General features: G+C 40.8%; 2 protein-coding genes across 3 annotated transcripts; both read left to right on the top strand.

Moving 5' to 3' along the window:
- The first annotated feature begins 397 nt into the window (after positions 1–397).
- Positions 398–10,391, top strand: LOC127948750 (cAMP-dependent protein kinase catalytic subunit alpha-like). The gene is made up of 10 exons (XM_052545423.1): positions 398–817; positions 2,632–2,693; positions 3,934–4,062; positions 4,140–4,238; positions 4,311–4,393; positions 5,777–5,903; positions 6,398–6,493; positions 7,458–7,580; positions 7,702–7,866; positions 9,261–10,391. Exons 1-10 carry the CDS (start codon positions 772–774, stop codon positions 9,384–9,386), a joined length of 1,056 nt encoding a protein of 351 aa, XP_052401383.1. The 5' UTR covers positions 398–771; the 3' UTR covers positions 9,387–10,391.
- An 872-nt stretch (positions 10,392–11,263) lies between these two features.
- Positions 11,264–19,944, top strand: LOC127948749 (sterile alpha motif domain-containing protein 1). 2 transcript variants are annotated; one of them, XM_052545421.1, is made up of 7 exons: positions 11,264–12,513; positions 13,713–13,968; positions 15,609–15,685; positions 15,953–16,013; positions 17,317–17,413; positions 17,653–17,773; positions 17,878–19,944. In XM_052545421.1, exons 1-7 carry the CDS (start codon positions 11,410–11,412, stop codon positions 18,025–18,027), a joined length of 1,866 nt encoding a protein of 621 aa, XP_052401381.1. In that variant the 5' UTR covers positions 11,264–11,409; the 3' UTR covers positions 18,028–19,944. The 2 variants fall into 2 exon arrangements, with proteins under 2 accessions (XP_052401381.1, XP_052401382.1); XM_052545422.1 differs by having other exon boundaries at positions 11,268–12,513; positions 13,758–13,968.
- The last annotated feature ends 2,122 nt before the right edge of the window (positions 19,945–22,066 follow it).

Here is a 22,066-nt window from a genome sequence, read left to right as displayed (position 1 = left end):
TTTTTGTCAAGATACTTTTACTTTTAACTGAGTATCTATACTTTTACTTGAGTATATTTTTGAGTGCTTTTTACATCTCTGATCAAGTTAGACTTTAAGAAGTAAGAATTTATATTAAGTAAGGTTTTGTATGTAGCCCTTTAGCTTTTTTGCTGAATTTCTTAAAATATGCGATATACACGTACAACATACTGTATGTTTACATTATACCACAGTAAAATGTAGCAATTTGAATCCAGTCCGTCCGTTGGGAACATGAAAAAAAATGAGCCATGTTTTGTTTCGATATCGAGATAACGGCTACATAAGTGTCAATCATTCGCACATCTGTCCGTCTTCTTCCTCCTGGCCAATGGGGTGCCGCGGTGGGCGGGGCCAGCCCGGGGGGGGGCGGTGTCAGTGTCGATGGCCACGGGAAGCGCAGCTGCGTTCGTGTTTTTCCGCCGCGATTCCCTTTGCGAGCGCCGCTCACGGAACACCCCCGCGGGGAGGCGACAGACAGGACTGCGGGGCCGCGGAGGAGCGGCGAAGAGCCAGGCCAGGAAAGGACGCCCGAGTCCGGTTTGATGCTGGCGGCCTGTCCGCCCTTTAAACGCGGGTGCTGCTGCTGCTGCATTCATAAGGGATCGCCGTTTATCCGAGAAGCCATCGGACGCGTCAACGTCCCCCGTTTTCACATTCAGAGCCGGTCGGTGGACGTCAATCGCACGAACGGAGCGTGAGAGCATCCCTCCCTCCCTGCGGCTCTCCAGCGCCTGACGGGCCCGAGTCATGGGCAACACGCCGGCCGCCAAACGGGGCAACGAGATGGAAAGCGGTGGGTTTCTTTAACGCGTCCCAGTCTTTCCGTTTAGTCATCATCCTTATCTCCGATCATGGCGATCCTCGGATGCTCTTCGGGGGTATGGTCGTGCATGTGCCAGGCTTCACCGGAGATGGTGCTGATGCTGTCATGGCGATCTCAGGCTCAAGCGATGTGTTGATGCTTTGATAAGCGCGAGCTGCGCCTCGTTTGAGGGCTTTGCGCGCGCGTTTCTATGCTGCACCCTGTATATAACATGCCGAAAGATAGAAAAGGGTCTATTTGTGCACGTCTGGTGGGTCTATAGGGAATGACAGATGTGTGGAAGGGCTGAAGAAAACGGGGAGAACCGAAACCTACATGCTGAGATCTAATGTGAAGGCTAAATATAGCCATTTAACAATCTTGTCATTGAAAACGACTGTATTATTGACCACTGTGTGTCCTTCTCAGTGTCTGTGATGGTAAAGGCTTTGCTGGTGTCTCAACTGTTGGGTTTTTACACTTGGAGTTGTTTAACCCTGGATTAACTGACCCACGCTTCACACTGTTTATACTAACCCTGGTTTTACCATTTAAAGTTTTGAGATTTCGCGCTTTACTTGTGTAAACCCCAGGATGACGTTGTAATTTTTCATATTTACAGTGTTCCATGAATCTGAAGGAGTCTGATTTAATAATGATCTTGTTAGATTCACAGTAGTTAATGCATGAATCTTTGACATTTTTAAAGAGTCTTTCTTATTTGGAAAACTAACCAAAAGTATTGACTCCATCGTTTCTGTCCGATAAAAAGCACTCTTGAATATTGAAGGATCTAATGGTGTCTCACAGATGTTATTTAAACCAGTGGCCATGGTGTTCATGTTAAGACACTAATCTTAGATGGATCCTTCGATATGTACCACCCAACCTTCCTGTTTCGGTATGAAATGTGTCAAAACAGGAACAAAAACTGCTCACGGTCTTGAACCATTTCCTTCAAATGCTGGCGCTTGAAAGTTTCTGTGGCTCTATGAAACACATGCATCTTCAACAAGGCAAGAATCCTTTGGTTTACGATTGGCTTGTCTGAAACAACTCAGTGTAAAGTATACATTTGGCAGTGCAAAATCGGTGTTAACACCCTTTAAAAATGCACGTTTGAAACAGTTTCTGTAAAGTTGCACTGAAACAATGTGAACTGTGAAAAGCGTTATATAAATAAGTTTGACTTGTGGCTCGACAGAAGGCGTTTAACCCCGTGAGGAAAACAGCAGCTGGCCTGATGTGATGCTGTGGCTTTGTTGTGCTACTCCCTTTAAATCAGTCTTTCTGTTTGCTTGCCTTATTATTATTTATTTTTTCTGCACCAAGTTTGGGGGAAAATTTTGCGGAGTGGATTTGAAAATGCTGAAATTAATCGAGCTGAGATACTGCACTGTTATTGAGGGTATCATGAAGTTAACCAAAGCATTGAAAGCACTGATGTGTAAACCTTTGTGCACTGCTGAGTTTGGCATGTGATCATGTTTAACCCTTTGATGCCTGACATGTGAAATAAATATATATATTTAACCTTTAGATAAAATGTTAACCTTACATTTTTTACGATTTTTGTAATGAGAAACATATTTGATCCATCAAACCATTATGGCTCCTATAGTCTGTTATAATGAAAATATATCAATACACACCATGCGGTGCATTGCGATGTTGACTGAGAAATAAACAGAACAAAACGTTCCTCAAAATAGATCGTGCACAAGCAGAATCATTCAGCGGTCTTAGAAAACAAATATGACATCGATGCTTGTAAAGTTAAGTGTGCTTTCTGTCTCTTCCCACAGTCAAAGAGTTTTTGGCCTTCGCCAGAGAAGATTTCCTCAGGAAATGGGAGAATCCTGCACAGGTAAGATGACTAGAAGTATTCGAGAAGAGAAGGAGAAAACAGAAGTGAGGTCTGGGTTTTCATTTAATAGATCTGTGTACCGTGAGTTTTATTAAATGAGTGGCACCTGGTCATTTAGCAGACACTTTTTATCCAAAGCCACTTCTAATTGGGGAATACGTAAAGAGATTCTTCTTCAAGAGGCAGACAGAAACAGGAAGTGCTCGTAATACCTAGTTTCAGGCATTGTTCAAATGAGTACAAGCTAGAAAGGCAAGGCATAAATAAAGAGAAAAACAATGTTTTTATTTTATTTTTATTTTTTTTTATTTAGGATAAGTCAAGTAGCGTTGAAAGAGTTTCTAGCTCTCTTGAGAATTGTCAGGGAGATGATAAACCCTTTTGACTCTTTTGACCATAAATACTCTAGAGAATAGTGATTAAATAAATGAAGCTTTTTGAATCAATTTCTACAAAAATGAATCACTGTTTCATGTGATTTTGTCATGGCCACCAGATTCTAGCTAAACCTCATCTATTTGCGCCGCACTGAACTTAGCATTAAATGTATTGAAAATAATGCAGTGTAAGCGTTTGTCACCACACTCTCAAAGTAGGCTTTTATGAAGTGAATCAAGCAGTTGGATGTTAATAACATAAATGTAGCACAGATCCACTTCATGGGGTTTATGAGATTGCACAGCATTGTTTTTTATTAAGTCCAGATTTTTCTGCAGTTGTACGCTGTAAAAATGTGATGATTTCTTACACAAATGAGATTGATATGTAATCATTCTGATGTTATGTCCATGAATCTCAACAAAAGCAGTTATAGTTAACTAAAACTTAAACCATAAAATACATTTCCGTTACTTGAAACGAATGAAATGTGAACTGCAATAAAAAATAAAAATACTTATTTTATTTCAGCTAGTTTGCAAGGCAACATTTTCATTTCGTTTAACTTGATTAACTATTTAACTATCACTAAAATAGTTAAAACTGAAATAAAATAACTATATAGACATTTAACAACAATAAATGCTAAAAAGCTAAGTTACTAAAACTTAAATGATGTAAATGTATAAAAATACTGATTCAAAATATTTTCTGATTCAAAATATTATCAAAAACTATAATAGTATCTCAAATATAGAAAAATAGCACTGTTTGAAAGCACCCATCACTACTAGAAACTGTATTTGGAAAGCAGTCCTGACGAGCTGTAGTTGGGTGTTTTAAGGGTTCTTCTGTCCCTCAGAACACGGCGAGTCTGGAGGACTTCGAGCGCCTGAAGACTCTGGGCACGGGCTCGTTCGGTCGCGTGATGCTGGTCAGACACCGAGAGACCGGGCAGCACTACGCCATGAAGATCCTCAACAAACAGAAGGTGGGCGGGGCTAATGCCTGAGCCGTGACATCACCGTGAGACCCGCTGATGTCATGACGTTCATGGTTTCTCTGCAGGTTGTGAAGCTGAAGCAGATCGAGCACACTCTCAACGAGAAGCGGATTCTGCAGGCCGTCAGCTTCCCCTTCCTAGTGCGGCTGGAATACTCCTTCAAGGTGAATACTGTCGGAAACACGGACAGCTCAATGCATGCACGGGACGCCTTTAATAACGTGTGTCTGTTTTAGGACAACACTAATCTCTACATGGTGATGCAGTACGTTCAGGGAGGAGAGATGTTTTCACACCTGCGTAGAATCGGCAGATTCAGGTGAATATATTTACACAACAGATGTGCTTTATTGGTGTCTGAAGGAAACCGTGAACAGAGGGTAACAGACCGAGCACAAATAGCTGTATATATTTAGTAGTATACAGATCTGGGTAGTATCTGATTTCATGTATCTGAATTATGTAAACAGATTCTTAAAACATACATACATTTTTATTTGAATTATCACTCAGAAGGTTATTTGTCCATTTAATACTATTGTTTTGAAAAACCTTTTTTGCATTAAAATGCACACATTCATGTTAGTCCTTATTTATATGTAATTCAGTCGTGAAATATATTTACTTGAAGTAGCCTGAGATTTTAAAATAAATATTTTAGTAAATAAGTTTCAGATTTGCATGTTTACGGTTGGTTAATGGTCACATGACATGCAGGTACAGTAAACAAATCAAATAATAGTGTTTTATTTTGATTTAAAAATGACTTATTTTAATTATGATCTGTTTATTAAACATACGTTTAACATATATGATGGACATACTTTTCCTCACTATCTGGTTCAGTCGATTTTTAATATTAATATCCTTAAACATAAAGTCTGTGAAGTGTGTGAACTTCTGGCTTGTAATCACAAAAGACTAAATGCTTAGAATGAAAACAGGCAGAATTTATACTTCTATATTTTATTTCATGTATTTGTTGTGTCACAGACTGAATCTTGTTGCAAAAAAAGCAAAAGAAAGAAAACCTGACTTCACCTTTTTTATTTAGGCCACTTTAAAACCTGATTCCAAATGCAGCGTTTGATCATCGTATGTAATTTAGCTGATATGCTAAATAGATTTTTTTTTATATATTCATATAAGAAGTTGACATAGAAATGAGATAATAATAAAAACAGGTCGTCCCAGCAGTCTGTGTTTTTGTACTTGTATTCTTTGGCTCATTTTTGTCTAAACACACAGGATAGAAAACAAGCAGAACCAGAACCGAGAGATGACTTCCAAGCTTGTCCTGAGAGCTGTGTTAATGCACATAATGTGAGACTGTGGTTTCATCTCGGCTGTATAAAGATGCTCGATGCTTAATATTTATCTGCTGGTGTACTAAAATAATCCACTTAGCAGCATCAACATGTAGCGCTGCATTTAAAAATGCATGAATGTTGTTTCATCAGATAACAACGAAATATCAAAGCGACTGATACTGCTGGAGTTTTCATCTTCTTCCTTTCTGTATCTCGTGTTAAATGATGAAAAAATATACTTTTTTTTCAGCTCTTATACAAAACACATTTGCTTAGATCTGTTCTATGACTTTAGTCCTACTGTAAGAGTTATTTTTCAGCAACTTTCCTGTAACAGTATCTTTTCTCTCTGTTTCTCTTTCTTTTTCTCTCGTTGTCTTTCTCTTGCGTAGTGAACCCCATGCACGGTTTTATGCTTCACAAATAGTTTTGACATTTGAATATCTGCATGCCCTCGACCTGATCTACAGAGACCTTAAACCAGAGAACCTCCTCATCGATCAGCAGGGCTATATACAGGTAATGACCACATTATAGTCAATATCCACTATATATTATAGTTCGATTCACATTATTACTATAGTACATTTAGAAGATCCCTTAACAATCATGTTGAGCATAAATCAAGCACAAGTGATGACAGATGTTATGTCTGAAACGTCAAATTCAGTGTGATTTTACTGTAACTCAATAAACATATCTGCACCACAAGTTTTTTTTTTTTTAATACCCTGATTTGGTCTCCATTCATTTGCAGTGCATCTGTAGCTAAAGTGTGTGTGTGTGTCTGTGTGTGTGTGTGTGTGTGTGTGTGTCTGTGTGTCTGTGTGTCTGTGTGTCTGTGTGTGTGTGTCTGTGTGTGTGTGTGTGTGTGTGTGTGTGTGTGTGTGATATAAGCAGCTAGACTCTCTCCATCACTGCCCCCTCATGGCTGATTTGATAGTACCATCTGGCTCAAGGCATGCTTGTCCTGTGCATGTACCACAGCTTCATCTGCTGGACTTTTGTTTCAGGTGACAGACTTTGGCTTTGCGAAGCGGGTCAAGGGTCGCACGTGGACATTGTGTGGCACCCCGGAGTATCTGGCCCCAGAGATCATCCTCAGCAAGGTGAGCCGTGCTGTCCTAGTTTCTCCAAACTGACAGAGGAGTGCTACAGTGAACGCAGCTAGACGACTGCAGTCCCAGTCTAATTAATGAAGCGTCTGATGATGAAACACGCTTTCAGCTGACAGATGCTTTCTGTGCTCGACAGACTGACTGAACAAGCGAAGTTTGATATTTAAATAGAGACTAAGATTTGAACTTTTGGATTATTTGAAAGTAGTCTATTCTGCTCATCAAGAAATATGATAAAAATATTACAATTTAACATAACTGTTCTCTATTTGAATATATTGTAAAATGCATTTTATTCCTGTGATCAGAGCTGGATTTTTAGCATTATTACTCCAGTCTTCAGTGTCTTCAGTGTCTCATGACATGAGTGTAATTCTTTGATGAATAGAACGTTCAAAAGAACAGCATTTATTTGAAAACTTATTTTAATAAGTATTAATTTCTTTCTTTTCTTTTTTTTAAATCTTACACCAATCTTTTGATCTTTGGTGTTTCATGACTTCCAGGAAAATCTGAAAGAGCACAGCTGTTTTCAGCACTGATAATAATCAGAAATCAGTATATTTTCATGATTTCTGAAGATCATGTGGCACTGCAGACTGGAAGAATGATGCTCAGAATTCAGCATTGCATCATAGCAATAAATAACATTTTACAACATATTTATATAGAAAACAGCTACTTAAAATTGTAATAATATTTTACAATATTACTGTTTTTACTGTATTTTAGATCAAATAAATGCAGCCTTGGTGAGCAAAAGACAATTATTTTAAATTAAAGTTTGCAATTATTTGAATCTTTTGACAGGTAGTGCACATCTAAACCAGCTTGGAGGTTTCTGATCTCTCGCTGACGTTTGATTCTTGTCATAAATGCATGCAGTTGTAGCTCTATTGCTGAAACATGCAGTGTGTGAAGGCTTTAACTCTTCCTGACGTGTTTTCTCTCGTAGGGTTATAATAAAGCTGTGGACTGGTGGGCTCTGGGTGTGCTGATGTATGAGATGGCTGCCGGTTATCCTCCCTTTTTTGCCGATCAGCCCATTCAGATCTACGAAAAGATAGTCTCAGGAAAGGTAATTTCACCAGGACATCAGAAAACAACAGCCTTCAGACTGAAAATGAGTCCGATGTCTCTGCAGGATCTGAGGGTCTCACGTGAGTTTAGTTTGGTTTAAACCCAGTTTTTCCTCACAGGTACGATTCCCGTCTCACTTCAGCTCCGACCTGAAGGACCTGCTGAGGAACCTGCTGCAGGTGGACCTCACCAAACGCTACGGAAACCTTAAAAACGGAGTTAACGACATCAAAGGACACAAGTGGTTCTCAACTACTGACTGGATCGCCATTTACCAGCGGAGGGTGAGAAACACACACTGATATTCAGTGTCTGCACACAAAGCTCAGTCAGGAAGAGCTCAGATTCTCCTGGATGACATTAGTGTTATCACTAGCAGTGCTGGAGTAAAGCATCACAAGTAGCGTGAGTTATGTAATCCGATTACTATTCAAGTAACTATTGAAGTACTAAAATGAACAAGGAGTTAAGAGAGTTATGTTGTGGAGAAAAGTCTTCACTGTTGCAAGAAGACAACAAAGCCATCCAGTGAGCGCACAGAAGACTTGTTGATACGTCATTACTTTTCCACAGCTGTTTATCAGCTTTCGTAACGCTTGCTCTCATTGTGTTAAACACCTGCTGTCTGTTTTTTTAAAGAACTTGTCTTATCTGCCATGTTTCTGCTCAAGGTTACAAAGGCACACACGTTTTAGGAATTGAATGAGTTGTAGACACTTTATCTATTTCTATTTCCACACTGTCATCCTGTGGCTTCTCCCGTCTCTGGTACTTCCTCCTGTTTTCTCTATTCATAAGAGCAGTCACTAACTTTCACAAACATGCAGAGTATCTTCTTCAGTCGTTTTCTATGAGATAAAATAAAAAGCACTTACTTTTTCAAATGTGCAACACAAGTTACTTTTGTTGTTTGTTTGTTTTTGTTTTCCCATTAAACCACTGACCGACAGCTCTCTTGTCCATGAGTTGAGAGAAATCAGTAACGCCAAAGTAACGTAATGCATTTCTTAAAAACAAAGTTACTTACTTAGCTACTTTTTAATGGAGTAACGCAATATTGTAACACATTACTTTTAAAGGCAACTATTTTATTTTTATTATGTCATACTTCAGAATAATAATTGTCTGAGTATCAATAAGAATAAGAGTATGGTTTACAGCAAATATCAACATCTGTGAACTATTTTACTTTTAAATACATCTGTATCTATTTTAAACATATTTTCACTCCGTTTTCTTCATTAATCTTCAGTGAAAGCATTTTGTAAAATGGTAAATCAAGCATAATTTATGACAAATGTTGTATTGGATCAACAGAAGCATATCATATTCATTGTAACCTCATAATACAATTTAATATAATTAACATAATCTAATATAAGTTATTGTGTGAAATTAATATGAAGAACTTTGGACTCCATTCTTAAATTTCTGAATTAATGTTAATATCTAATTAAATTGCATTATCAATAACATCATTTGAACAAAAAGCAACATTTGTGATCTACTTCACATTAATATACATTGGTATATATTTAAAAAAATATGTTTTGCATCATGTAATACCTTGTATAAGGCCATAAGGAAAATATTTGACAATGCATGTTGAGGGTTAATCGATCAGAAATTATGACAAAGATGAGCAAAAACATTGTGTCTTCTTCTTTGCATTTCTCAGGTGGAGGCCCCGTTTGTGCCTAAATGCAGAGGTCCCGGGGACACCAGCAACTTCGACGACTACGAGGAAGAAGAGATCCGCGTGTCGTTCACGGAGAAGTGTGCGAAAGAGTTTGCCGAGTTCTAATACGAGATAGAAATCAGAGCGAGAGAGAGAGAGAGAGGAATATATAAGTGGAGAGAAAGAGTGCATGAATCTTAAAACCGATCCTTCCTCCAGCAGAGAAACCAGCGCAAGAGAGCAGAGAAGACCTCCAGGGACAAACAGTGAGGCCTTTATCATCTCCTCTGTTTTTACCATGTTTCTAATTTTCTCTTTTTTATCTGTTCACGTGATATTAATCATGAAGGGTTTGATGGGGTGTAATTGTTGCCGCACAAAGACAGACGGGGTTAGTTATCGTTTATTAATCTTGAGTGCAAGTTCTCCATAGGTCACCATAACAAACATACTGAAAAATAGAAAAAAAAAGAACAAATGAAGAAAAAAAAAATGTATTCCTGTGTAATAACCGAAATATTTTTGGTCCTGTATGCTGTCATGTGTTTCTTTATTCTTAACAATGCACTGAAGGGATGAGAAAGTGAAAGAAGCCATGATTTCATCAAACGAGCACCTCTTATTATTTCAGCTGTAGGTCCACCGCGCTCGGTAAAATATTCACTGATGAACTTTCACCTCTGAAATGTGCCATGAGATCCTCCAGGGATTTATACGATAGCTGACAGATACGACGACGGGCCCACAGCCTTCGTGCAGAGGAGGGGATGTATGTTTTAGTTTCGTTTGTTTAGTATTGTTAATATTACACTTGTTACGGTTCTCATTGGGTTATACATTTCTAAAGCCTGATGAAGGTGCACACAAAGCCTTGTGGACGGCGCTCTCCGGCATTTCTTCCCCCTTTATTCTTCCATTTCTGCATTTTTAAACAGGCAAAGTCTTCTCTCTGAATGGGTGCAGTGCATCTGGATCCTTTTTGGGTGAGAATTTCTTACACGCAAATATCTCCTAAACTGGAGGTGAACTCAGTGGATACCAGTGCTTACTCCTGAGGACATGGTTCAAGTTAATTGTGATATTTTGCACCACAAGAATCATTCCAATAAAGTATTACTATAAATACCAAAAGTTTTTACGTCCCTTTTTGTGTAACAGTGGAAACACCTAACATTGTACTGAGATCTATATAACTGTACATGAGCACCATTAATGAAGACAGGACTATTTCTCTGCTCCAGAACCAACAAAACAAGTCAAGTATACCATGATGTATGGTCGTGTAAGATAGCTTTGCATTTCTTAATCATTTCACATTTCAGCAGAATCATTAAATAACTGTTTGGTATGTTGTTGTTTGTGGAAGGTAATAAACTTTCTCCAACTACATAGGCTAGCTGTATGAATTTTGGAAATGGCTGTAATATGATTCTTCAAATCATGTCTCTATATTCCTACATGGCTTCCATTTTTTTTTTTTTTTTTTTTTTTTTGCTCATTTAGTCTATGACACAAGCGGTTTTCAAGGTCATCTTCACTCAGTTTCTTCACACTGCTTGTTAAAACTGCGCTGCTAATTTTAGGCCAGATTTATTCGGAAATATAAACCAAATCTTTTAGTTTTCATCAATACAACAGTGTGATTTATAATAGATGCACTTTGAAACTTTTCTGATCTGTTCTATTCTTACTTGTAGATTTTTCATAATGTTTTTGATTCGATGTTATCTAGAGCTGGCAGTGACGCGAGGAGTTAATAAGACTAGACTCATCCAGTTTACTATCGACCAGCGAGCCATATCTGTCATCCAACCATCAAACACAGACGCGTTTTAAACTGTTATTTAAATTAGCATCGAGACTGTGTATGATAAATCTGTTGCGTTAGATGTAAAGCACTGCATCGCGAGCGTGAACAAAAGCCCGTCGACGAGGTGCGCAAAACGTGCAACTCCACAATACCACCTTAAATAAGCACGGAGCGCAGCGGATGCTCCTCTTCGGAATGTAGTCCACCTTAAGCGCACATAGAGGGTAAACGCAGGCGTAGAGCGAGGCTTCCGCTTCATTCCCAGCCGGGCTCGGAGCGGATCACTTCGGAGGCGAGAGAGAGGCGCTCGGCCAAAGCCAACGGAACCAGTGCTGCAACATGTCGGAGCCGAAATACCGAGAATGGATCCTGGAAACCATCGACTCCCTGCGCTCGAGAAAAGCCCGACCGGACCTGGAAAGAATCTGCCGAATGGTCCGAAGAAGACACGGCTCAGACCCGGACAAAACCAGGGCTGAACTAGAAAAACTGATCCAAGAGCAAACTGTGCTGAAAGTTAGCTACAAGGGGTCCATCTCCTACAGGAACGCTGCTAAAGTGCAAAGGAAATGCAGAAAGAGAACGGAGCAAACCCCCGACAGCTGCGAGCCGCTCGGTGAACACGACAAACGCGCGAGATGCAATAACAACGACAGCGCGCTCAGCCTCACGGACCAAGAGGAGTGCGAGGACAAGGAGCCCGAGGAACCCGGGGCGAGCCCGTGTCCTGACCCCCTGCCTCAAACCTCGCCCTCCGCTCTTGTAAAGGAAGAGCAGATTTTACCACAATCTAGCGGAAACAGTTTTGTTAGTTGTGGCGCATCGGGCCACTCCGCCGGGAGCGTGAAGGCAAGTGCATCGAGAGACAAGAGCTCGGTCGCCGAGGCGGGAGCAACCGGCTCCTCTCTCCACCGCGATGCTGCAAACAGACGGGCTGAAGGAGACGTGACGCTCGGCCACGAGGGCAGCGATGATGATGATGATGGTGATGAGAAAGAAAAGAAAACTTGCTCAAGCGCCGGCAGTCCGCATCCGAGAAACAAGCCCCCCGCGTCCACCAAACCCAAACTTAAGGAGGGGGCAAAGGGCTCCGGGACGCGCTGCTCGGACTCTCCGGATGAGAGCAGCGCTGATCTGGGCGACAGGCTGGTTTCTGCGGTCCGAAGTCTGTCCGAGAGACACCGGGGCTCCGCCGCAACACGGGGCCACGCGCCGCCGGGGCTCAAAGAGATCCTCGACTACCTCAGCACGCAGCGAGGGATGCCCGGGGAGAAGCTGACCCGCAACCGGGTTAAAGTGGTCCTGGAGCGCGAGATCGAGAGGGGTCGACTCCGCAGGACCCGCCTGGGCCACATCACTGCTGCCGCGCGGGGGATGTGGGCGGCCAAGCCGTCCGCGCGGCTCCTGAAGAGCGCACTGCAGGACAGACGTCTCGCGAAGAAGGTAACTTAATATTTCCAACACGTCCTGCGCAGCGCGCAGCGCTACACCGCGTATCCGTATAAATAAATGATCGTGATGTGAGAAAAGCGAAAGAAAAAAAAAAGAGCAGGAGAAAAAAAAATCCCCGCACCATCCGATTTCCGCTCTTTTCTCGCGTGCAACTGTGCGCCAGAACACCTCAACTGTGTGTGTCTGCGGCAAACAGCGTGTTTTTGTGCTTGTTGTGAGGTCGTGTTGTGTGCAAACGGTGGGAGAAGTGACACCTCGGTCGTGTTTTCCGCTAGACACGCAACTGTCTGCGTGCCCTGATTCACTTCACAAAAGGTGCGGGCTCGGGCTCGGCAGCCCCCGCGTGCGTGAGACACCGTCGCTTCTCTTGCTCCACTACACAAAAGCGCGCTCGTCGAGAACCAGACGCGCACCGTGTGCTGAAAAACACTGATGTCTGCGTGAACTGCGCGAGAGCGCTCTTAGGCTTTCACAGGCAGGGCCGACGATTATTGTTGCGTTATAAGTTGTGCTGGATATCTTTCACTAGGCGGTGTCTAAGTTAGACGCGCACGGAAAATGTAAAACGGAGGGAGGGACCCGAGGCTCGCGTCTGTTTTCTCGGGCGAGCCGTCGCTCAGTGCAACACTTCGGTCAGACGAGGTAAAGCGATGGCGGAAATTCGCTGCATGACGAGCCAAAGCGGAGCGCGCACTATAAGCCTCTTAGTTCCGTTCCGTGCGGCTCATCCACTCAGTTTGAGCGATGAGCGTTCGTCGCGTTTCCTCCTTCTTTTCTTCTTTTTTTTTTTTTTTTTTTTTTTTTTGCGCTGTTATCGTCTCCGCGTTGATCAGATTTCTCAAGCACTGTCCCGCTCACTTACAGACTGTGGTCGAATTGATAATGAACCCGACAGACTTGACAAATCGCTGTCCTGATCTAATCGAGATCCCAGGCAAGAGACTGCGGAGGTGTTCGGGTAGTTTGTGTTGTTCTAAAAAAAAAAAAAAACGCAATTCGACGGAGGACACGCACAGAAACTGGCCGATATTTGGCCTTTTCAAATAGCGTGGAGAGTCAGTTTTTTTTTCCTTTTCTTTTCTTCCCCGTACATCTGCAGCTATTGTGATGTAAGGTACAGTCACGATCAAATCCACTCCAGTCACTGAGATCTGAAATATAACGCAATGCTCCATCATGTTGGTTTAAAGTCCATTAGAGCTCTCAGAAACGCTGTGTCTATTCCTGCTGGTCAGGAGGAGGTGAAGACAGAAGAAAGGACGGAGGAGGAGAGCGAGGAGCATGACACAGTGGGCTCAGCGGAGGATGTTCCCATCACTGATGGAGGTCCCGCAGGTGTCAAGGCCTCACCTGACACCCAGCTGCAGAATGATAATGGCACCGACCCACCGCTGACCTCAGACCAGTGCTCCTTACAACAGGAAGTAGACGGGGGAGGACGTGAAGGTACTTGTGCTCTGAAACCGTTTCTTTGTCTGGTTTTTCCAGTAAAACATCTAAACATGCTTAACATAAGATAAGAATATGAATATGATGGAGTGTAGATATTACATTACATTTTTTGTCCCATGGACAGTTATTAGTTTCTTGTTTTCAGTGTTGGGGTAACGTGAGTTATGCAATCAGATAATTTTTAAAAGTAACTAGTAAAGAAAATATGTGTAGTTTTTTCATTCAATGCATATATTTTTCTGTTGACTCACTGACTCTTGTCCTGTCTCTGTGCTGAGAGAAACTGGGAGGAAGTGCAGTGGCAGAGGCATTTTCTTCAGCCTGAGGCTTAGTCATTTCACTCTTGGTGTGAAAAGGCCTTTACTGTCGCCAAAAATATAACTTTTGGGTTTTCTGTTATTAAAAATTAAATAAGCAAGCCCAGCCCTGGTGACGAAAACACAAAAATAACCAAATTCATCATTCCTTTCCATACATAACAATATTGTAATGACGTTTTTACAGCAATGTAAGAATATAATGGGAATAAATTGTGAAATCTCACCATCTTCTTTTGTTTTACTCAGTTAAAACAGATCTTCAAGTGTTTACGTGTGGGCTCCCTTTAAATTTGAGCTAGGATTTGAATTAAACAGGCCACAACTCACATAATTCACTAAATAAGGTCATGACAAACACATTTGCAGATATTCAATGCAGTGTGTACGGAGCTGGAGGACTAGTTGTTAATGACAGATCTGAACGTGCTGCAGAAATGTGTCTTCGTCTGTATGTGAGGTGCAAGAAAATAACAGTGAAAGCACAAAAAACATAAACATTAAAAAAACATCTTTATGAGCTAAGACCAAACAACGAGACTCGCTCCAGCATTTAAATGTGTTTTTCACTCCTGAAACTTGATTATTTTGTATGAAATTTTGTTTTATATATACATGCAGTGTTTCCAACAGACATCTTTGTGTGGTGGCACTTCTGGCCACAACTCACAGGAAGTTAAATCTGAGGGACAGGAAGTGGAATTTATTGATGCACAGCTCTGTTCAGATTGAAGTGTTGACCTAATACAGCCCTTATCAAAAATATATTCAGAAGATTTTTTTGCTCATGCTTTTTATAAATTCAGACAATACTTTCTCCAGAGGGGGAGTCCTTCTGGATTATGGAGCAGAACTCTGAAACTGGGGACATACCTGTGAGCAAGTCTTTAAATATTTGAACGCTATGGAGGATGAAAGTATTACTATGAGTGTTTTTGAGGGGTGTTTGTTCACACTGCACATAAATCACCTTTGTTCTCCATACCCAGGGTACGTGATGAAAACATCTGTTTGTTTGGACAGACAATATCTGCTGTCTCTACATCTGGTGCCACATCACACCTACAGTTTCAGACTGAATGTATTTCCAAAAATCCCATTTTAATCAAGTTTGTAAAAATCCGTCTATGCCAAAGCATTAAGAACAAGACTTCGTCCAGATGGCATTTCAGCTGAAGATGGGGAATTGTTTCTGTGTGTGACAAATGTCTATGTTTGAAGTCTAGTGTCATGACAAGAAATGATGGTATTAAAATTAAAACCCCCCACTCTCTCTCTCTCTCTCTCTCTCACACACACACACACACACACTTTCAGAGCAGACCGTGTCTGTGGAGCCCGAGGATGCTGAGAAAAACACAGATGCTCCTGATCAGCTACATCCCAGCACTGAGGTAATGTTACAGTTTACTGACGGTTTTAATATCTGAGGTCTTTCTCCTGTTCCAGTTTATTGTGTAGAGACATGTAGGCCATTCAAAGAATGACTTCCTGAAGTGTGGATCTATTACAACATTGCTCTCAGTTTGTCCGAGTGGCCTGACATATCAATTATTGGCTTAACGAATGTGTTCAACAGCAAACAAAAGTGTAATGGGAGTGTTGTTTGTGTTCTATTTTAATATAGTCTTACTGAGTTCATCTGTTTCTATCTCCTTTAGGATCAGCTGATTGTGATGTCAGAGACCGTAAAGGCTCCATCATCAATACCTCTAAGAAACTGTAAGTCCTTTGAACAAATTTAGGTTACGTTCTGATTAACTGTGTCCATATCTTTATGTACTGGTGTCTCTCAGGCCTCAACCACACGAAGCTAGAGCTTTCCCTATGCAATCTTTCTTTTCCTCGTTCTTCTGTAAACGTGCATCGTCTCAAGAAATATCTGCGTACACATGAAACCACTGAAACTGACTCCAAACGATGTAGTATACAGTCCAGACCAGTATGTGGCGCTGTAATTCTGCCAGAGAAACACAAAAAATGGAGAAGACTTGGAGCAAGCACATAAACCTTACATACTGTATACAAGCCCGACACAACAACAAGAAAAGCTAGGAAAGTTAGTAAAGCTGATACTCAGTAGCTTCTGCAGCAGGAACACAAGCATGTAGTCCGCCATTGATGCTGTGGCTGTTACGGATCCACCCAGCGACCCAGTTTATATATATATATATATATATATATATATATATATATATATATATATACACAAAAAACTTAAACGTCCAAATGCTTCTCCAGTGTGCCCTGTCTCTTGTGTATGTGTTAATGATCAGAATCTGAAATGTGTCTTCGTCTGTATGTGAGATGCATGAAAATAACAGTGAAAGAAGTCTTAACCTTTTTTGTTGCAAGATATTCATAGAAAAAAAACACACACACAAGGAAAAGCACAAAAACATAAAAAATATAAAACTTCATAAAGTGCCTATCTTTATAGGGTAAGCTCTTGTAGATAAGAGCACATGGCAACAGCGCTCTCTAAAGCAGTCTCTCGAGCGTTAACTGAACACATCACGTCTATCAGAGGTATTCTCATGAAGAGTCTTTAGTTTAGCCAACAAATGGCAGATATCAAATGGCTAAATTTCTTCTTCACTCCTGCTATGGTTACAAATGTGAAAGTGACTGCTGTTCCCTACACTCAGGGAACGATGGTTTACTCACTCCAGCATTTAAGTGTGGTTTTCACTGATGAAACTTGCAGTGTGTGCCTGGCCATTATGTTTTACAGATTTGTTTTTTATATATACATGCAGTGTTTTCCACATTTCTGAAGTATCATGTGACAGCTTTGATCATAGGAATAAATTGCAAAGAATATTAAAACAAACAAAAAAAGTGACTTCAAATTTCAATTATATTTAACAGCATTTCTGTTTAGACTATATATTTTTAAGAGACTTTAAACAGACTTTACTAAACAAAAAAGTCTGAAAGGTAGGGTTGTGTCATTCTGTGTAATCGTATTGAAGTTGTGTGTGTTATTTTAGTGTGATATAGCTGTGTGTTGTCTGTCCGTCAGGTGCAGACTGTAAGCTGGAGGTGGGAGTCTCGTCATGTTTGCTGACTCCCTCTGCCTCACCAGGAGCGGCTGAAGAACGAGGGATGAATGAAGGAATGTGAGTACTAGCAGACTGAGAGAGAGAGAGAGAGTAGTGCGGAGAGAAAAGGCTTTGTAAAACACCCATTGACCTTCTAACAGGAATTGGCAGAAGTGAGTCATAATGAAAGAAATGAAAACTGAAGATTGAGGGTTGTCTTTGAGTCACGATATGAAATGTTTTTTGATGTCTCCAGTGTACCTTTGAATTTTTTTATATGAATAAATGTGAATTATTTTTCTTCTGTGCGGTCTCAGAGGTGGGTTTCTGAAGTTTGAGACGGGGGGCATGAGCCCGGTGGACTGGACTGTAGCAGACGTGGTCAGTTACTTCACCGCGGCTGGATTTCCAGAGCAGGCGCTCGCCTTCAGGACACAGGTGCGCTGAACTCAACCGCATGACCCTTCAACAGTTCAGACGCTACTTCACTGGACTTAAGAGACGAGCTGTGTTATAGATAACTGAATCTTTGTTCCTGACAGGAGATCGACGGGAAGTCCCTCCTTCTGATGCAAAGGAATGACGTGCTGACAGGCCTGTCAATCAAACTCGGTCCCGCCCTAAAGATCTATGAAAGACACGTGAAGGTTCTGCAGAGGACCCATTTCCAGGAGGACGAAGCTTTCTGCTGATACACACACACACACGCATATATTTGAGCTATTGTACATGACAAAGTAACTTGCATGTACATATACCAAACAATATTTACTCATCCCAGAACACGCATATTCCTGAAGACATTCCTGAAGACATTCAATACGACTCTGAAGGACTTTTCGTTTTCCTCACACAATAATGTATATATATATTTTTAATCAGTTATCCTGCAGCTATTGGAAAGAACTTTGGACGGAAAAGTGAGTAAAATGAACTGAACTGAGTAGAAGAATGGAGTAAGTTTGGGAAGACTGAAAGGAGAAAAAAAATGAAGAAGCGTCACCGTTTTTTGAAATGACTGCAGTTCTGTGCAGTTAACGCTGCTCTGATGGATACCACTGCTCGGACTGTGACACTTGACCCTGAATTCATTTCATCAAGTTGATTTTTTCTTTTTTCCAGGCCAGTAAGTGGCGGAAAATATTTTTTTTTGTGACCTCACTGGTTTCATGATTGCTATTGAAACCAAAGGATGGAGGGTCTCCACTGCACAGAGAACTTTTTGTTAAAAATGTTGCTCCAATGTAAAAAAGAAACCTGTCTGGCTACAGTTTTAAATAAGTAAATTCTTGAGATTGACTGAAGCCCTCGTCTTCTCTCAGCGATAGACTAAACCATTTCTTCCTGACATACTGAAATGATCTTGAATGTCTATTGTTCCTTCCAGTGTTTTTGTCTCTTGCACCCTTATGTCAGAAAGAAATACAATTAAAAACTGTTTCTGTAGATCTCCTGCACACAATCAAGTGGGCGCATCTCACCGAGAATCTTCCTTCAAGGGGACTTTGACTCCTTTAATCTGGGATTTGCCCGCTTGACTTTCTGGCTCCATCATCACCACTGAAAACTGAGCATAACTTTTGTAAATATCAGTTTTCCAAGTTGTGAAGCAATGACGTTATTCCTTCACCAGCAGTTGAAGAAAGTGTCTGAATGTCCTCAAAAGCACAGAGAGCCCCGAAGCCATGCAGCTCTTGAACTTTACCATTTGTGAAATATATATGCATCAGCCCAACAGATGAATATCGTGGGAACTGAGACAATAATTTGTGTAAAACAATCAAATAATAATGTAAGGGTCCATTCAACTGATTACAAGACTGACGTGTGAGAGAAGGGATGTGGAAACTGGATCTTTGTTAAGCTGTCCTTTAGCTCCAGTGTATTTTGTGAGGTTAAACTGACCCATCACTTGTAAATGGGCTCTTACTGATTCTGTCACGACAGGCAGGACCATGTTCATGTGCATTGTGAAGAAACTATAGGTCAGTCTGAGTTCAGATTATAGACACCTCTGTCCTGCCTGACAATTTTAGCACCTTGAATTCATCAAACTCTCCTGATTTATTTATTTCGTTGAATGTTTGTTTATAAAACATGATCTTCATTTTTATGACGTTAACTAGATCTAAAGTAAAAGCTGGAGCTCATTGAAACGTTGATAATGCCTCTGTTTCTCTGTTTATGACTTTCATGATGAATTTCTTTTTACTTTGACTTATTAATGAAGTGGAATATCAACGAACACCTAAAAGGATTTTTCTGTGTTCTCAACAAGTCTTTGTAATAGATACATTAACAGACTGCAAGAAATCAGTATCTCAAAGCAAAAAACAAGGAGCTACAGCTGTTGGTTGGTTTTGGATCCGAAAGTCAATGCCATCAGGGTAAAGGTTTACATTACAGCCATAAGGTACAACATGAGGCCAGCATCCATCTTGATGAACGAAGATGCTGGGAGTGACTCAAAAAGGGTTTGAGAAGAATAATGCATTGTCCAATCAGTGTGTAAGTTATTGAATGTCCATGTGTTTCTTGAAATGAACAGGAACTGTTTCTGTATGTCTTTTTGATTACTCGCATTAAAGAGGACATTCCAGATGACTGCATCAATGCACATTTACGAATGTTTGTGAGTGTCTGGAATGAGCTGGCTGGGAATTTCAATGCCTGGGCAGGAAAGAGTGCAAATGCATTTGAAAACAATGGACAACTGAAAAAGATTCCTAAATACTCACTGTCTGCGTACTTGGGTTGTTGTGTCAGAATCATATTTATATGTGTGGGGATGGGTTTCAGACGTCCAGGGAGTAGTGCAGGCTGCCACACACACCTTCTCGAGGCATGGAGGCTGATTTCGGATCATCTCTGTCCCAGAACAGGCTCTTTTCCTCAGATAAACACCTCTAGCCTGATCTACAATGCCTGCCGCTGGAGCCTCACAGTGAGTTTAACTGTGTGTGTGTGTGGAGACCAGGAGACCAGACAGCAGTGTGTGTATAGGGTTTGTTTTCACAGTATAGTGCCACCAAGAACTGTGTTTATGTTTCACCCTCATTAAAACTCAGTTACGATTATAAAATGGGTTTTAAACCTTAGTATGGCTCAATTTGAATGTTCATTAAATTTTAAGTTCATTAGAAGGTAACTGTAAGCTAAAAAATACATCATGTTTTATGCAGTCTTGATGCTGTTTTAGTGTAAAATTCCTATGCAGGCTATCATTAAATTTATATGCAGTGATTTTCTAAATCTCTGGAGTGTATATAAATACATTCTGAAGAAAGATGCAGCAAAACAAAAGCTGACTTGGCTTTTATGAAGAACTGTGCATGTACTTCACTGTTTATTATTAATGTTGTGGAAAATTGGATTGAGCGTTGATATAATGTGTGTGCGGGTGTTGAACAGTCAAAAGGATTTCTCCACTGCTATTCTGAAGCAGAAGATTCGACCGAATCAAGTCCTCGTGGACGAAGCCACCAATGGGACAACAGTTCTGTGCTTGTCACGGTTAATCTATCTGTGTGTGGAAGTGATAGAGAGATGAAATTGCAGTGTTTAATTTATATCACTAGCAGCACCAAACTGCAGAAGTAATCATTGTTTCAAACAGGTATCCCAAACATGTGCATGTAGATCCCTGCATGAGTGTTACAGGTTAAAATGGAGGAACTGAAGTTGTTTGAGACCAGAAGTGGAGGCAGTGATCTCACAGACGACATGAACAGGGTCATCTGTAACAACCTATAGAGGACTTATCTGCTGCTGATAGCTTTCAGTTAGTTCCCAAGTTAACATATATATTATTTTCACAATTTGATTGCTTTACCTCAATTAACAGACACTATTTTAATAGAATAATTTTCGTTTATGATTACCAACACTGCAAGAGACAACTACAAATTCACAATGTAGTTTGTTTTAAGATTATCCTGATATTTTCCCAGTCAGATGAGAGCAGTGGAGTTTAAAGAATTAGAAACAGACCCCACCCCTCACATCATCCACAGTGAGGGAGAACCAATCAAACGAGAGGTATGAGTGACTTCATCATACCTGTACAGTTTCTCTATTTCACTGCCCGCACCACGTCATGATGTCATATGCTGATGGTGTCAGGATGAGGAGGAGGAGCGTCTGAATGACATCGGGTTTGTCTTAAACAGCTGGCTCAGATTAAAGAGATGCTGGAGCCTGTTCACAGCCATCAGGGTGAAGACAAGAATCACCACACACATCTCACAACATGTTTCTCCATTTTTGTACTTGTCTAGACATTTACATTTTTTACATTCATTTATAAATAAAGGTTACTCACATTCCCACTCACTGTTGTTCCTCAGTCTTCCTGGCAGGACGCTGGGGCCAGTGCTGTTGCTAATGAGACTGGAGCTTTCTTCTCTCATCAATGGTACATACGCACACTTGACGGCACAGAAGCCTATAATACTCTACAACAGAATGCAACTAACTGACTTCTGACTTCTAGAAATTCTATATATTCACACACACAACATGAAACTGTTGGACGATGTGGACCTGGAACAGGTGGGAATGATGACTGTGATGGAGGGTCTAAGTCATGTCAGATATTTTATTACTGGATGTTTCTGATTATAGTAGATCTTTGCTGAAACACACAGGCACGTGGGAGCAGGTTTGGCTGCTCTGTGTTCAGAGGCAGTGCTGCAGGCTATCCGCAAAACGATGACCTTAATTGATCTGGAG

The sequence above is a fragment of the Carassius gibelio genome, chromosome B1 (assembly GCF_023724105.1).
Source record: "Carassius gibelio isolate Cgi1373 ecotype wild population from Czech Republic chromosome B1, carGib1.2-hapl.c, whole genome shotgun sequence".
In the NCBI taxonomy this organism is placed as follows: domain Eukaryota; kingdom Metazoa; phylum Chordata; class Actinopteri; order Cypriniformes; family Cyprinidae; genus Carassius; species Carassius gibelio.
The sequence above is the reverse complement of the archived record's forward strand: the minus strand, read 5'-3'. Positions and strand labels throughout refer to the sequence as shown.